This window comes from Brachypodium distachyon, chromosome 3 (genome assembly GCF_000005505.3).
Source record: "Brachypodium distachyon strain Bd21 chromosome 3, Brachypodium_distachyon_v3.0, whole genome shotgun sequence".
Classification (NCBI taxonomy): Eukaryota; Viridiplantae; Streptophyta; class Magnoliopsida; order Poales; family Poaceae; genus Brachypodium; species Brachypodium distachyon.
The window spans coordinates 32,794,003-32,811,607 of record NC_016133.3 but is presented as its reverse complement, the minus strand read 5'-3'; the positions used below and the strand labels follow the sequence as shown (position 1 = coordinate 32,811,607).

Genomic DNA, 17,605 nt, shown 5'->3' with positions numbered 1-17,605 from the left:
GGGCTACTCCCCATGCATGCAAGCCAGCACAGCGAGGGCAAGCTGCTCGAGTTCTTTGCTCGCCATTTGTCATCCATGCACCGAGGCACCTGTGGTATCCCCTTGAGTATAAAAGGAGGACCATTGTCAACGGTCAAAGGGTTCGTTCAGTTCCTTACTAGTTTTAGCCAGAAATAGCAAGCAACCCTTAGCAGAAAAGGAGAGAACACCCGGGAACTCCCCGGCAACCTGTAAACCCTTGTTCACCGGCTAATAAGAACATTGAAGCAGGACGTAGGGTTTTACACCTCAGGATGGCCCGAACCTGGGTAAAACGATCGTGTGCATCTTCACGCTTGACATTGGCCTCGCCGGCGATCGCCGGAGCGATCCCCGACACCCTCTGCCGCACATCCCCGGTGTCTACGCCCCGGGCTACGACAACTTTCCATGTCAGTCAACTAAAAGAACATATTGGCTCCAAGGCAGTCCCTACACCTCACTTATCACTGATTGACACTCAAGGTAATATCCAGGTAGCTCTTGAAGCAATTCTGCAGCGTCGTGTCAAACCACGACCAGCTCCCGGCAATATCAATGTTGTTGTCGTCCAGTGGCTCATTAAGTGGGTAAACTTGCCAACTGAGGCAGCTACTTGGGAGGATTTTGCATTTATACAGAAGATCTTTCCCTCATTCAATCCTTGAGGACAAGATGATCTTTCGAAGGGGGCATTGTCAGGCACCAACAACACTTCGTCAGTTCAGGTGTTCGTTCTTCAGTTATCAAGCGTTATCTGCTGTCGCTGTCATTTCCTTGCCCCCCTTTACCTTACTGTTGCTTGTTACTGCTTTTCTTCCTCACTTTACCTTCTTCCAGGCTATAAAGCCTTGTAATCGCGAGGGCAGAACTATCTTATTCCCTATTGTGTAACCCTAGTCGCCATATGAGCAGGCCGAGAAAACTAAAAACACCAAAAACATTAGAAATTCCCCAAAATACCAAAATAGTGCCTCGATTTGCTGTGTTCTTTTGAATCTACTTGCTTAGTTCCTGTAATCTCTTCAGGATCTGACATGTCTGGAGCAGGGGGCGTCAATGACAGAAGGTAGAGGAGGGGGCGGCGTGGATGGAAGATGACCTTGGGGAGGCTCCGGTGGAGGGAGATCGAGAGGCAGCGGCGCAGGTCGGGGGAGATAGGGCGGTGGCGCCGGTCTGGGAGATTGACAGGCGGCGGCACCGGTTTTCTCGGGATGGGTCGGTGAATAGAAGAACAGAAACGAATCGTTTCGTGGCATTTTGGAAGTTGCATGTGGTTTGGTGGGAGGGTATTTCTGTAAAAGTGGAATTTGGAATCCGCAGCAGCTGCGAGAAGCATCCATTTGTGGATTCCAGTCGCTAGTGAAGTTCAGTGGAGTGTTCCAGGCCTCCAAGCCAGCAGAAACTAGAAGTTGGCCCAAATTTTGGTACTCCCTCCGATCCTAAATTCTGGGCTCAAATTTGCCCAAATATGTATGTATCTACTTTTAAAAAGCGTCTAGATACATGTAATATTTCGACAACAATTTAGGATCGGAGGGAGTATTTGTTTGGGCTCCAGCTTCTACAGGTCAGAAGAAGCTGTGGAAGCTGCTCCGCCCGAACAAACGGAACTCTGGCTTGTCAAAACTCCACCATGGATCAGTGCCGAACATCTTGACTCCGCAAAGCCAGATCTGAGAAGCCAGTTGAATTTGATGTATAAAACTCAGAGGCATCTCTTTTGAGTATTCTCGGAATTGCAAAACGTGGAGCAGCCCAAAATTACAACCATACTGCCACCGCGAAGTGAAAAACTGTTCATCTATTCTATTCTCCTCCCGATCCTCTTCTTTCCCAGCCTCCCGTACCTTTTCTTCCGCCCCAACCACGCCCGATGCCAACCAGCGGCCAGCCCGACCCCCTTCTTCGTCCCCACACCTGCCTGATGCCAACCCGCTGCCGGCAAGGTCTCTCTGCCGCTGTCCCCATTTCTTCTGGCAGCGGTCCGTATCGAAGAGGGCAACGAGGATGCTGACGTGGGAGTGGGGAGATTTGGACCGCGGAGGCCCCGTTCTTGTGGCCGGGGTCGTGGCGGGGGCGGAGGACGCTCCCCACCGTTGCGCTCGCCAGGAGGTGCCTGCTCAGGTCCCCGCCATCGCCACCTCCTCCTCGTCTGCTATCGATTGGGACGACGACGCGCCGCTCTACGAGGTCGACTTCACCGACGCAGCCTCTCCTCCGAACATCGACGCTCCTACTCTTCGTGCCTTCGTCGGTGATTGCCTGTTGTGCGAGAAGTGGCGGCAGACGGCAACGTCGCGAGGCGGCAGTCCTGGGCTATGTTGGGCCAATTTGGTTTAATGGGCTTCGAGCCCAACAAAAGAGAAGGAGCTGCACCGAACGTTCCTGACTCTACGTGCGACGTTGGAATCGGTACAGGAAGCTGGATCTGAGGAGTTTGAGAGGAGCAGGCTACTTCTGAACACACTCTAAGAAGCTCGCAAAAGTCATCTCCCATCCAAGCTATGAGACTATCACAGGGATTCCCTCGATTGATCAAGGCAAGAATTTCTTTGGCCAAGCCGAGGGAATCGAGAGCGAGTATCTCTGCCACAAGGAAAACAAGACTTCCTCGCTAAGTGAGAATGGAAGTTTCCTTTCATCGAGCGATGAGAAACAAAGGTACGAATGGGTCCTCTTAAAGAGGAGTAACTCCCCTCACCAATCGAAAAAAGCGGAGTCTTCGTGTAAGTAGTCAAACAATCGAGAAGGCTCGAAGCATTTCAAGAGTTGAGCCGAGGCCATGAAAAAGTAGCTCAACGGGGGCCTTGATGGGGAATAATAATTTATTTATATAGACAAGGCCATGTATACTAAGCGGTGAAGACTAAGTCAAAGCTGAGTCCTCATCCATCATGGTGCCAACAACGATCAGACAAGCCTAGGCAAGTCAAGCAAGTGAAAGAGGGACTCAAATGAAGGAAAATATCAAACCATATGCTTTGCAAAATAAAAAGGGCTTTTAGTAATTTGAAAAATCTTTCACTTTGGGGGATAAATTCCCTAAAGGATGTGTAATTCATTCTCCATGCAAGAGGAGCGCCCTTCAAAAAGACCTTGTACGTCTTGAAAGGTTTCAAGTTGAAAGCTTTGTGCCCTCTCCTCGACTCTAGTGCCGAGAGCTTTATGCCCTCCACTCGACTCAAATGTCAAGAATTTTATTAGTGTACGACAACCTTCTTTGATAAGAGCAACGTACATAACCAACTAACATGTACATGTCCATCCACACCCCCTGTACCAATGTTGTCTCCCAATTGCAACATGTAACAAAATGAAATATTTTAACATTTTTTTTCAATTTCATTGTTCATCTCGAGAGCACACGATCCTGAGACTCGAACCACCACTCATTCTATATGCCTTTTGTAATTTTTTTTAAAATTTAGTGTTCACTAAGCGGGAGTCTTTTTTACTCCTCTGCGTACACATTTTTTTTACTCCCTCCGATACATATTAATTGTCTAAAATTTGTCCAAATATGGATGTATCTATGACTAAAAAGTGTCTAGATACATGTAATATTTCGACAACTAATATGGATCGGAGTGAATATTTTTTTTTTGTTCTAGCACAGTAGCTCTGTTTTGGATTTGCTGTTTCGTTTTTTTTGTTCATCCAGTGAGATTTGTTTTCTGTCTGAGTCGTCGTAACACACGGTTGAATTTGTGGTGCACCGGCAGAGTGCTAAAAAGTTTATCAAGATATGGGTGCCCGTGACCTCAAAACAAAGATAGTTTGTTTGATATGATCCTCACGAAAAAGATAAGGGAAAATAGGTATGGATGGATGATATTGAATCCAGAAATGAAATACCGAGGAGACAAGAAAAAACATGGATGCAGCAAACGATATCACTACCTTTGTGCAAAACGCTCATGCAGTTGCACCTTTAAAAAAAAAAACTTTCAGACGGCACATGCATCAGATACAGATAAATACTAAGCAGTACAACAATCATCATTGTTTAAGACAGGCAATCACTTGCCTTTCACCATCATTTGAAACCATTTGCTGGAGGATTAGGTTGCTTGACATACAGTTATCACACTAATACTACTTGCTGCAAACTCAATCCAATCACACACCTGTTCTTCGTTAGCACAGTGTGCAGCATTGCAATAGCTAATTTCCATGTACAAGCATTGCCAGTTCAATGATTGACGAGATAGATTAGGGAATATGTTCCGCACAAAGTCCCTGCGAAGCCAAATACCCTAATCACATTCTCCGGACACATGGCAACCCCTCACAGTCCTAGCTTGTAGATTACAACAGCGAGATAGTATAATATTCTCCTCCGTATTCTACTTTCTATCTAAAGCATACATGTCGCCTTCGCTACAAGTCAAAAACTCGTACTCTGCCCTCTGCCCACCACGTGCACGTTTCAGATGTTACCCCTGTAGTTAGATTACGATAATTTAATGGTAAAAATGGTTCAGGATTCGAATTTAAATTATTTAACTGACGCAACTACAGAGATTCGTGTTATTTAAATGTCTTGAAATGGCGTATTGGTGTGGAGTTGCTTTTTTTTTTTTGAAAAGTGTGGAGTTGCTATTACAACCGCAGGTGAGAGCCACCCACCTTTGTCGCTCGCACCGTCCATCCCTGAAACATCGCCACGTCCCGCCACGCCCCCAAATGTCCGTGGCCACCGGCGGCGGCGGCGTCCCCCGTGTCCAATGCCCAAGCCCTCGCCAGCGCCGCCGACAACGCCGCTCGCTCTCCCTCACGCCATCCTCCCGCCGCGGGGCTGCCGGCTCGCCACCGCGCTGCTGGCGCTGCTCTCGCTGCTCCTCGCCACCGCGCTGTGGCTCGTCCTCGTGCTGTCCCCGGCCCAGGCTCCCCTGGCGTCCTCCTCGTCCGCCGCGCTGTCGTACGCGGCGGCGGATGAGGTGCTCTACGCCAGCGACGCTTCCTCCCCTCTCTTGCTCGGCCACATCGTCTTCGGGATCGCGGGCTCGGCGCACCTCTGGCCGCGCCGCCGCGAGTACGTCCGCCTGTGGTGGGACCCGGCCTCCATGCGCGGCCACGTCTGGCTCGACGCCGGCGCTCCGGGGCCCAGCGCTCCGGGGGAGGGCTCCCTCCCGCCGATCCGGGTGTCCGAGGACACCTCGAGGTTCCGGTACACCAACCCGACGGGCCACCCTTCCGGGCTTCGGATCGCGCGCATCGCCGCCGAGGCCGTGCGGCTCGTGGGCGGCGAGGGCGCGCGGTGGGTGGTGCTCGTGGACGACGACACCGTGCTGTCCCCGGACAACCTGGTGGCCGTGCTCGGCAAGTACGACTGGAGGGAGATGGTGTACGTCGGGGCCCCGTCGGAGAGCCACTCGGCGAACACTTATTTCAGTCACAGCATGGCGTTCGGAGGCGGAGGCGTCGCGCTCAGCTTCCCCCTCGCCGCGGCGCTTGCTCGGACACTGGACGTATGCATTGAGAGGTACCCCAGGCTGTATGGAAGCGACGACCGCCTCCATGCTTGCATTACTGAGCTCGGCGTGCCCCTTTCCCGCGAGTATGGATTCCATCAGGTATGGAGCTTAGCCTTCTACTTTTGGTTGGCATTTTAACTCATGCTTTGGCTGTTCACATCGCGTATCCTGTTTAAGGATTTTTATCAAATAGTCAAGTCTCATCTAGCAACCGGATCACTTAGCCCCTGTCTTGCTATGTAGATTCTGCTTATAAACTCGTTCTCCGTGACAATGATGTCATGAATTCGAGGACTGTGCACTCTCTCCTCCATTCCATGCATAACTTAGTGCAAAGTAAGCATGCTCTTTGTGTTGATAGAAAAACTATGGGGATTGCTGAGGACTTAGGCCCTCTGTAGAGCTTGCGTTAGTTCCTGATGCGCTATTTTGAAATTTACTATGTTTATGATGCTTGATCTGTTATGAGAAAGAATTTTTCCTTTATCTGTGTATCGTCTGAGCCGTGTTGTTCTAGGATTTGCTTGATTGTTTTACAGTACTATCTCTCTGCTGAATAGGCAGTGCATGCATTTGGATTTTATTTAGCTGATTAGCAAAAGCTGTTCTGTGTGTTGTGAACATCCACTGTTCAACTTTATAGGCTGAATTTTATGGTTGATTAATGGGTTATGGATTTGAATTTTGAATCCATCCTTCTAAACTTCTGCTCTCCTAATGTACTTTGTCCCTTTGGTGTCATAATCAGTGGGATATCAGAGGCAATGCCCATGGTATATTGGCTGCTCATCCAATCGCTCCTTTCGTCAGTATCCACCATGTGGAGTTTGTGGATCCTATATATCCTGGATTGAACTCTCTTGAGAGCTTGGGGCTCTTTACAAAGGCTATGAAAATGGAATCCATGAGCTTCTTACAGCGCTCGGTTTGTTATGATAAAAGGCAGAAGCTTACATTTGCTCTCTCTTTGGGTTACGTTGTTCAAGTGTACCCCAGTGTCCTTCTTCCTCCCGAATTGGAGCGCTCCGAGCGGACTTACATTGCTTTTAATAGGATGAGCCAGCGAACTGAATTCGATTTTGACACTAAGGAAATTCAAAAATCTATGTGCAAGAAGCCAGTCTTATTTTTCTTGAAGGATGTTTGGAATGATGGGAATATAACTAGAGGCTCTTATATAAGATCAAGTGACCGGGATGACCTCAAAAGGAAGGTGTTTTGCTTCAGGTCACCTCCTTTACATGACATAGATGAGATTCAAGTTTCTGCGTCTCCATTAAGCAAACAATGGCATCTGGTTTGTTCTAACACTCCTAGGCTCCTAGCAATATCTCCTTCACTCATTCGACCTTTATAATTATTAATTATCATTCTGCTGGTATAGGCACCGAGAAGGTTATGCAGTGCTGTGGAAGAATCTATTAATGGTACACTGTTTATGTTTGTTCGGCAATGTGGACGCGGGACGTTTGGCTCAGCTTCTGATTCTCTTGATTGATGGAAACAGATTTGTATATTTTCTGTCCAGATGATACCTGGAAGATGTAGTTACCATCCTACATTCTTTGGATGAAGTGTTCTGGGGTCTGTTTTCCTGCCTCGAGCACTTGGGAGTGATCAACTGCTTGTTATACTTGATAGGTGTGGAAGGTAGTTTCTGTATCTTTTCTGAGTAATTACAACAGAAAATAGCTTCTTAGTGTTAATCGTGGGAAATCCATTTTTGCTAATTTGTGAGGCACTTCAGAGTAAAATTGGGATGTTCAGGCTAGTATGAGATATGACACCTTGCTCAACCATTGTTGATCTATCATGTATGCAATGCAGGCTTGTTAATTGTTTCTTGACCCTTTTTGCCTACGTTTTGTCAAATGCAATGAATAGATACACGAGCTATCATGATGCATATCCTGATACTTTTAACACCTTCAAACATTCAATTTGTTGGTTTCCAAACAATTGAACACTTGCCCTATTATTTACATGAAAAGGGCCTCATGCTTACCTGCACCCTAATTACTCCAAGTAACTTCACATGCAATATATGTCCATCATAGCATTCTTAATGTTCTGTATTCATGATACTTTCAAGTCATACTCAGACAGTTGCATCTTTATTGCCTTTGAATATCGATTCAAAAGGAGCGATTTCATCCGTGTTCACTCACATATTCACAGTTGGTTAGCCAAGAGACAGCTAGACATCTGTATCAATTATCAAATGACAGTGTAGTCAGTTAAGGATAAGATACGTGTACAATGAATTAAGAAATTCTATGATTTTAATACCTTTTTGTCTAAAAAGATGGCGCTGTCATTTTAGTAAGTACCAGGATGTTCATTCCATACAAATTCTAGGACTATTATCTTTTACCACATGTTCAGCAATTATGAGAAGATAAACCATTTCTTGGTAATTTATATTTTCTTTCTAGCCAATGATAAATCCTGCTTGTTTTGTGGAAACAACGGCACTTTCAAGGTATGTATATAGCATCATCCTTTTTTCTTGGAAGGATAAAATTTAACCTTTGTTTAAACTCTGGTGCAAAGTTGAACTGTTGCTTTTTTCCTAAACAAAAGGGCTTAATAAGTTAATAGGGATATGTAGAATGTAGGCCTGGATGTTTAAGAACTGACGTAAAATATAGTGCATATACTGGTTGGAGATAAGAATTACTACGTGTATTTTACAATTATTGAGCTTTTATCTTCAAGCAGGCTAGCATACCATTTGGACTTAGTGTGTTTTCAAGCCGAACTCACTGTCTGAAAAGAAACCTTACTGTACAAATGGTTATATATAGTTTTGAAGTCCTTTCATGTGTCCTTCAGAAAATGGGTGATCACTTAGGCCTTGTTTCGCACTAGTGTGTGTTTTTAGTCAAAAGTGTATTGGGTATTTGAGAGAATTGTGTGTTCACCCAATGCTATAAAAAAAACCTTCCACCCCATAACACTAGTATGAGAAGTGTTTTTAATTAATACAAAAATGAGGTGTTTTGTGTGGGTTGGGGGGGGGGGGGGGGAGGTGGCGAATCTAGGGATAATCCCTCCCTACCCAACAACTCATTTGGGATTTCTAGTGTTTTTGAACTTCGGGGGGATAAAACTCTAAAAACACTGGAAAAACACCAGTGCAAATAAGACCTTTGAGTATTCCAGTTTGAAGAGCCAGTTTATATACTCCCTCCATCCCATATTAAGTGACGAAATATTACATGTATCTAGACGCTTTTTAGGTATAGATCCATCCATATTTGGGCAAATTTGAGTCACTTAATATGGGACGGAGGGAGTATTAAAATACTGTAAGATATTTATGTTTATTTGTAATAATGCATATTAGTAGGGTTCATGTGAAATGCTCCGGACACTGAAGCTGTGGTCTCATGGCACCTGCCAGTGGCCAGTATGGCACGGGCCATACACGTTACCGAGCTGCGCCCTCGTTTCTAGATAAAGGCCGGCAAGCTCACTGTTTCGGTAAAAGATTGCATCAAACTAGTGGCTGATAGAAGAATGATTCAATTGTCTTCAGTTACATATATTCAAATTTACAGACTGGGATGCATTTGCTTATCTGGCCATGGCCTTTATAGCGCCAGCACATAGTATTTTCTGACTAGTACGGTGTTTATGCCGATCGTTGTCAACAACCAGTTGATTATTTGGAAAAAGGAGGAGAAAAAAAGGGAATGTGCTCAACTAGGCAAAAAAAAATTCCCTTGCATTTTTTTAGATGGTCCCCGAACGGACCCAGCTTTATAGAAAGCTAACGATGTATCTGCTGGGAACGCTAGCTTACAGCTGCATTCAGTAGGGTTACAGGAATTATGACCAATTACAGAACAGCAGCATTCCAAATTTTGCTTGATTTCCCCTTTTATTTTGGGTTCCAGATACTATTTGGAAAAAGAATGGGTTCCAGATCCTGTGCGTCCGTGGGTTTTGATCACTTCAACACTCCATTTCCTACTTTGATGTATCTCCACATGACGCTTGTTATAATCAGTGATTCATGCCGTGATTGCAAATGTTCTGACTTTTGAGCAAAGTTCACTGTTGTTTGTATTCACTAACTTTAAGTATCAAAGATTAATCCATCGTAGAACAATGCAAAAGTTGCCGGATATTGCTTTTTTCTGTACAAGTTGCTAAGAACCTGATCTGGAACAGAGCTGAAAGGGGGGATCTTCCTTTTCAGATGCTGAAAGGGAACCCCAGTGGGCTTCGCTCTCGAACCTTCCATTTGAGCCACTCTTGTATGATCCTCACGGACAGAAGCTGGGCAAAGAGACGAGGGATCAGGGATAGATCATTCGACTTGCGACACATTGGCAAACATTTCTTCGACGATGCCACGCGTTTTGCGGGCCTGTGGTACCCAAATTCTCTGAACGTGCATGTTGTCGTGTGGCTTTATTCTCTGAATGTGCATGAAAGTGTGTATTTACTTGATGAAGAGTGTATTTCTGGGTGTGAGGCCCAACCGAGCCGCCACACATGACACATGTGCTGTTGTTCGCGAATACTGGTCACCGTTTCCGCGGAGCTACTGCCAGTAAGGCCAATAGTACAACAGAGTGAGGACCTGGGTTTTCTCCCTAGGTTATCATTCATCAATTATACTCACATTAACACGTAGTAGGGGATAATCGGGATGCGTATTAATAGGAAACTATGTGATTCTAATATTTTCTATCCTTGGTCTCTATCATTTGGCATGCATGTGTTTAAATGGTGTACTCTCATGTCCAGTGACCGACGTCGAGGCGCTTTTGATGTGTTATTTGCCCTGTCGGCCAGCTTTGCTTGGTCCGATGGGAGGATTTAATTTGGCTTTTCCCCCCTTTTTTTTGACCTCGTCTCTCTGTACATATACTTTGTTTCTCTCTTTTAATATTGCACGGCAAAACTCCTGTCTTTCTCGGCAAAATATAATAACCTAAATGCTTGAAAGCGCATATGCACTTATTGCCATCGTCGGATGCACACGGCTCCGCGCCGTCCGATCGCGCGCGCGTCAAACCGGGCGTCCGATTTGCCTCCTTCATGGCTTCAACCAACGCTGCTTTTCAGACACGGTCCATCACTCCAACTGTTGGCGTAGCTTTTTGTCTGGCACGCGTCGCTCGTCTTCTGGATTCCATCCCCTCCTCATTTGTCCTGCCCTCTTTCCTCGCCTCCTTCGCCAGGCGATTTTTCTCGGGCGCGGCGGTGGGGTGCGGTGAGCATCAGCGGCGGGATTTCTACGGCGAGGGCGCAGCTTAGGCGAGGCAGAGCGTTGCGCTGAACGCGAAGCCGTTCGGGAGAGGCGCGCGGCGCGAGCTTCCGGGAGCAGCGGCCGAGGGTTTTCTGCGCGGCGACGAAGCACCGCCCCGGTTAGTTCCTTAAGGTTCTTGGGTGTAGCCAGCCGGCAACCGCATGTTCTACGGCGAGTTGCTTTTTGAGGCGCTTTTGACCGACGATTCAAGGTCGATGGGTACGAAATCGAGCAACGTTTTTTAATCGAGTCGCGCGACCTAAGCAAGTTTCGTCGGGGTTCATGTTTTGGTTGCCTCCGCCAGCGCCCGATCCCCTTCCCAGTAATTTGCTTGCACTGGGGTTCGTGCAGTGTGGTGTGTGGATCGCATTGAGCGTCTTAGCAAGTGTAGAGGTTTCTGAATTGAATCTGGACACAACAACGTGCTACCAGATAGAAGAACTGAAGCTGTACAGGTTTCTGAACTGAAGCCGAAGCTGAACACAACAGCATGCTACCAGAGAGACAATGCACTGAACACAACAGCTAGCAATTACAGATTTCTGAACACAACATGACACTGAACCGAAGATAATACTGAATCACAATTATTCAGCAGTGACCTAAGCCTAAATTATTTAGAGCGTTTTACACAAGCTGTTACGTCAATTGACATCATAGATTGTGTAAATATATACCTTTGTTCAATGACAATTATTTGATCATGTACTCCTAAAACACCATTATTGCAGTTACACATGGCAAATTTGGAAATGGATAAGATCCTAGCATTTGATATACGAACAAACTCACCAGTAGGTCACCTGTTCTTCCTGGTAGAAGTTCCTGGTAGAAGGTCCCTGAAATCAGACAACAACACATTACAAATTTGAATACTCCAGTAGAGTACCACAAAACCTACAAATTAGAATAGATTTCAAGCTTTTGTTGCATACCATTTGGAGTCTATGCCCAGTTGATCAAATGAGCGTAGCAGCTATAAAATCTACTCCATCCAAACACCTCAATAGATCTAGATCCTGTTGAAATTTACTTTGAATTTTTTGGTCTAGTTCAAAAACTCAGGCTTGTCGCAAAACTAAAACTTCCCCAATCCTTTGACACTGAAACTTCAGAAGGTGCTCAAGACGAACCTGAACCTGAAGCAGCTCAGAGAAGCGGGTTGCAGCAGCAGCTCAGAGAGGCCGTTTGCAGCAGCAGCTCGGAGCGGTAGGAAGCAGCAACAGCAGCAACAGCTCGGATGGGCTAAATGATCAGAAGGTGCTTCACTGTTCAGGGTTGTTTTGATTATAAACTTGCTTTTTGACTAATTGATTATCAAATAGAAGTTGCATTATAGAAAATATTTGAAGCATTATTTGCATGGGGAAGCATTCAATTTTGCGCTTCAATTTTCTGGAAAAAGTGCTTCATAGCTCGTGTTGTTAACTATAAGTTGCTTTGGCTAATCGGGCAAGTTGTGTTCAACATAGAAGGAATGAAAAATAGGTAATAGCTTCCCAATTTTGCATTCTTTTTTCCTACTTTTTTTCTCACCCAGTTTTTGTTAAGGTTCAGTTCATTGTAACGTGTCAACCTTTGCTGAGATTTTTGCTTTTGGTTAAGCTTTCTCTCTAAAAGTTTGCTTGTATGCTAATTGTAAAGTTGGTCATTATCAAGTTATAGTTGCATATAGGATCATGCTAAAAAGTTGCTTTTTGTCTTTTATACTAAAGTTGGGCATGGTTAACACTAAAGTTGCAAATGAACAAGTTTAACTTGCCTTTTGATATAAGTAGTTTTTGCTTACGTGTTTCTGAAATTTGCAGCACTCAGCACTAGTTTTTTCCTACAGATTCTATATGTTTCTTTGAACTGAATGTGCTACTTTGCTAATACTAAAGCTTCGAATTATAACAAGGTTAACTTGCCTTTTTCATCTAAGCAGTTTTTGCTTATGTGTTTATGAAATTTGCAAAAACCAACACTAATTTTTGCTTCCAGATTTTGCAAATTTGTACCTTTGTGTTGTTTCTAAACTGAATTTTGCTACTTCGCTAATACTAGATCTGCAAAATATAACTAGATTAACTTGCTTTTTTATCTAACCAGTTTCTGCTAATGTGTATCCGAAATTGGCAGTACCGAACACTAACTTTTGCTTGCAGATTTGCAAATTTTTACCTATGTGTTGTTTTCGAACTGAATTTTGCTACTTTGCTTTAGTACTAGATCTGCAAAGGTGTTTTTGAATTTTACAGTACCCAATTTTTACAGTACGCGAGAGGCGCACGTCGTCGGGCTACCACGAGCGGCGGCCATGGTCGGCGTCGTTTTTCTACGCGGCGATGAAGGGCGAGCACACCGGTGAGTTCGATAGGGTTGGTTGGGGGAACTGCATGTTGAGGGGGGAGTTCTAGGGCGTGTCCTGTTGTACTTCTGAGGAGAGTTTGGGAGTTTGAGTGCTGCATTGAGCCCGGCGGGACGGGATCAAGCAGCATGAGCCGAATTCAGGGATGTTTGCCTAAGCAATTTTAGATCGCCCCCGTCTAAGTCCCGCGGGGTTCGTGCTGTTTTTGTACATGTGAGGGAGTTGATCTAGAGTTCGTAACATGTCCTGCTGTTTTTGATCCAATTTGCTTTTGTTGCGGAAGGGGGCTCAGGTTTTTGGGGCCAATCATGTGCCTATTTTGAGTGTTAGAGCACAGATAGGTAACTTTCGTAGGCCCTTTTCTTAATTAGTTCCTCATACAAATGTTTAGCTTTATCTTTGTTGCTTTTTCCTTCTCAACATACCTGCTCTCTCTCTCTCTCTCTCACCTAAGCTAATGTAGTTGCTTTTTATCATTTAGTTGCTCACACAACGCCTTATAGTTGCTTCTCTTTAATATAGGCGGCAGCAAGCAAATATAGGAACATGCCTTACCAAATATAGTTGCTTTTTTACAATGCAACTTTGTGTTTTTAGGTAACTTCTTAGGCCCTTTTCTTAATTATTTGTTTATAAATATAGCTTCATATGAAGTTGCCTTTTAATTTAGCTAATATAGCTTCTTTTTATTATTTAGTCGCTTAGGCAACACCTTATAGTTGCCTCCCTTTCTTTTTTTGGTGCATGTTGAAGAAGATACAAGTTCCCAAAGAGATGCAGCGAGGGATGCAACGGTCCAGAGCTATGCTGGGTGGGTTTCTGCTATGGGGAGTGTGCTAATCATGTGGGGTGTTCTTCTCGGTGACAACACAGTGTTTGGTCTTGACATTTTGTCCTTTCTTTGTGTTGCCTGTGTTGTTAGATGAAACGAGCAGAGAAAACCAAAAAGGACCTAACCGACATGCGTTTCTGGCCTGTTCATTTTTCTTTGCCTAGCTGCAGCATGCCCACTTAATTTCCTGGCTAGATTTTTTTTCAATTCCGGTGAATTTCTTGTCATCATTTTTCTTTGCCTAGCTGCAGCATGGTCATTTAATTTCCAGGCAAGATTTCAGTTTTGGTGTGTCCCAGGAACTGGGAAACATGCAAAATTCTGTCCACAACATGTGCTTTTGGGCTACCTGATTAAACTGGCCTAACACACATGTGATCTTGCCTAGTCTGTGGCAGATCTCATTTTTCCTACTAGTCTGTTCCAAGGAATGTTTTGGGGAAATTAACTGTGAACTTTCTGTGCTTGTTTTTTCTGGAGAAGGCTGGAGTTGGGGGTGGGAGCGTGGGCCGTGGGGCAACTTTTACCTGCTGCGTATCCATGGAGCCTGTACTGGTACATTCAGGCAGTATTCATGGCGTCTCGAGATCTTTTCTTGAGGAAGCCATGCCCTTGTGCTTTTCTACGATCTGAAAAGGGCTCTAGGAGCTAGTATGTTCTGTTTTTGCCTGCACAACGGGGTGGGATTGCCAGGCTGGCGGCAGTTGTATTTGTTGGGTTGGCACGACCGCACGAGGTCGGGCATAGAGGCACGCTGGGCGGGAGAGGGGACCAAAAATTTCCTTAAACGGAAGGTGCAAGGATGGCTTTCCATATATAGCTGTGCACTTTTGACAGGGGCAAGTGCACGGGCACCCTGTAGTCTCGTCCATATAATAAATAAGACAAGAACTAGATGCCATACAAGAACAAGAACATATCTATCTATCATGCCAAAGGATTAAAGATGACAACCTAGATTAGGAAGGTGAATAGGTTGCCTACAAATTTCAACCAAATTGAATATTTCTTAAGGTGATGAAAGCAAATGGTTCTAGGTGAACAACGTTAAATAGGTTGCCTACAAATTTCAACCAAATCGAATATTTCTTAAGGTGAATGAAAGCAAATGGTTCTAGGTGAACAACCTTAAATACGTATAAAAAAAACTTAAGTACTACCATAAGCTATAATAAGAAGAGAAAGAAGAAGCAACAGCAAGAACAAACTTTCAAAAAGTAAAGCAAAGAGAGTATACCGAAGAGGGGCTGGATATGATGATTTGTTTCCATTGAGGTGGCACCAATCACAAAGGTGCGAATATAGTCACAAAGATAAGAATGTAGGGCTGTCTTTCAAGTTGCTTCCCTATGAGGCTCATGCTCCTTTTAATATTACTTTTATTTCAAAGGTGAAACCCGACCTTCACAAACTTGCCTAGAGAAAAATCATAAGCTTCGATGCTTCCTGACGACCCCAACCATACATGTGTCCTAAACTTCCAGGGGTAACAAGCTTTTATAAAATACATAGCGAAATCATTGTTTGGCGAGGTACCATGCAGCGCGGTCGATCCGACACGCGTCTGTGTGGCCACACACCTCCTCTCTCTCTCTCTCTCTCTCTCTCTCTCTCTCTCTCTCTTTTCGTGCTCTCCTCCTCCAAAGCATCGTCATGTCCTGTCTCTCCATGGCCCTCCTCTCCGCGTCTGCGTCGCAGCTGTCCTCCTATTTGCCGTGTCGTGCCGCCGCCTCCCTCCACTCCCTGGGCTACTAGGAGGTCAGCGTAGATCGAGGGGCGGCCTTCGGGGATATGGATCGCAGCCGTGGGGGCGCCGCCAGGGAGGTGTGTGTGCCGCAGCGTGTCATTGGGAGGTTGACATAGATCGAGGGACAACTACTGTGGATCTGGATCGCCATCGCCGGGGAGGTGTGTGCGCTCCCTTTAAAGACAAGATCCCTTTAAAGACAAAAATTTGACAATCAACCAAACGAGCTTAAGTATTTGGTTTGTTGGTCTCCGTCCCATTTCTCTCAGGTGGTCGCTGTGGCGGTGCCGGAGATGGGCGTCGGGAGTTGGCTCTGGCACAAATACTTCCAAGGGCTACCTTTTCTTTTTCTTCGTTCGGGAGTCGCTTGTGCTTTTGTTGGGGACCTTGTCTCTTTCAGTTTTTTCTTAGTTTTGTGCATGTCTTGTACATTGTCTTCGTTATGATATGAATGGTACATGTATGCTTTAAAAAAAAAAGTTGTTACCTATCTTTTCCATCCTCCTCTGTTACTCATTTTTTTTCTCTCGTCAATCAATCTCGTGATATTTTCCACCAAGATAATTTTTTCAATTTGAATTGATATACTCTCTTCTCCGATCACTTCTCTCCTCGCATTCTTGGTCTCCATTCTTTTTCGAGAAAACATCTCCCTATCTTTGCTCGCAGGATAATTTTTTCAATTTGAACTGATATACTTCCTTCTCTAATCACTTCTCTCCTCGCATTCTTGGTCTCCATTTTTTTCTCGAGAAAACATCTGTCTATCTGTGAGAAGGATTTAAGTTTTTTTTTACTCTACGTCTCCACATCTGTTCAACGACGACCTATGCGAGCCGTGACTGATGTCATCTGAGTATCTGACTCGCAGGAATAAACCATTCTTCCCTTCTCCCTCTCCGACTCTTTTTCCCCCCTCGAGTCCCCAACCCTAACCTCCGCCCTGCGCGCATGCCGCAGGTGAGTAAGACCGGCACGCCCTTTCCTCGCCCTTCGCTTTCCTTTCGTTTCATCACTCTTGTCGATCGGCTGTTGATCCTATTCTGTATTGTCCATTGGCGAAGGACAAATTTTTTTTTGAGGTAGGACGAACTAATATCCATATACATAACATTTAATATTTATTTATGATAATATTTGATGTATTTTTTTAGTTTTTTAATAATTTGTATGACATTGTATTTTTCAACATTTAATATTTGAATAGGTGAATTTATATTGATTTTGGGAATTAATTTAATATTTACGAGTGCCCATAACAAGGCGGGTACAATAAGTCTCATAGAAATACAGATCACTGACAAACATATAGTTATATTTTTTGTAAATACCTCACCAAAATGTGAATGCGTGTTTGTGATGATCTTTGTGCTACGTATGTTTGGTAATTTAATGTTTCATACAACGCTATAATAAATATATATGAATTGTCAACTCAGGTTTTTATAACTGTTAATCTGTAATTATATGTTTTATTCTAGAAACATCTCGATACTTACAAAAAAAAGATCAAGTAGATATGTGACATAGCAAACGAGACTATTCTCAGCAAAGATATTGTTACATTAACAATAGTATAAAAAGTATAAAATAATAAATGTATTGTGTATAAAATAATTTGGTCAGGCCGGCCCGAGGCCCCACCCGTGCCGTGTTTGGGCTTCAACCTCAGGCCGGGCCGGGCACGAACTGTTTATTTTTTTTTTTTTTGGATTAATATATTTGGCCATTAACCTTCTTAATTCTGGCCCAACCTAACTCATTTTTACATTTGGCCCGTGAACTCAATTTGGCCCAAATCTAACATTTTTTTTCCTACCTTAGGCCTGAGGAGCCTTGCTGGGCCGTTGGCCACCTATATTTTGGCCCATCCAGGTGCCGAGCGCCACGCCCCCCCCCCCCCCCCCCCCCG

General features: G+C 44.6%; 1 protein-coding gene and 1 long non-coding RNA gene across 6 annotated transcripts; both read left to right on the top strand.

Annotated features, from left to right (window-relative positions):
• Positions 1 to 4,629: 4,629 nt before the first annotated feature.
• LOC100839218 lies at positions 4,630 to 10,358 on the top strand. Of its 5 annotated transcripts, none has more exons than XR_002965164.1 (5): positions 4,630 to 5,597; positions 6,247 to 6,795; positions 6,883 to 7,148; positions 7,934 to 7,980; positions 9,706 to 10,358. XR_002965164.1 is itself a non-coding variant. In XM_024461830.1 (3 exons), exons 1-3 carry the CDS (start codon positions 4,749 to 4,751, stop codon positions 6,994 to 6,996), a joined length of 1,512 nt encoding a protein of 503 aa, XP_024317598.1. In that variant the 5' UTR covers positions 4,630 to 4,748; the 3' UTR covers positions 6,997 to 7,347. The 5 variants fall into 5 exon arrangements, 1 of the variants encoding a protein (XP_024317598.1); XR_002965165.1 differs by having other exon boundaries at positions 9,678 to 10,358; XR_002965163.1 differs by lacking the exon at positions 7,934 to 7,980.
• A 2,758-nt stretch (positions 10,359 to 13,116) lies between these two features.
• LOC106866553 lies at positions 13,117 to 14,216 on the top strand. Its single transcript, XR_001407123.2, has 3 exons — positions 13,117 to 13,455; positions 13,637 to 13,711; positions 13,868 to 14,216. It is a non-coding gene; the product is annotated as an uncharacterized LOC106866553 (long non-coding RNA).
• The last annotated feature ends 3,389 nt before the right edge of the window (positions 14,217 to 17,605 follow it).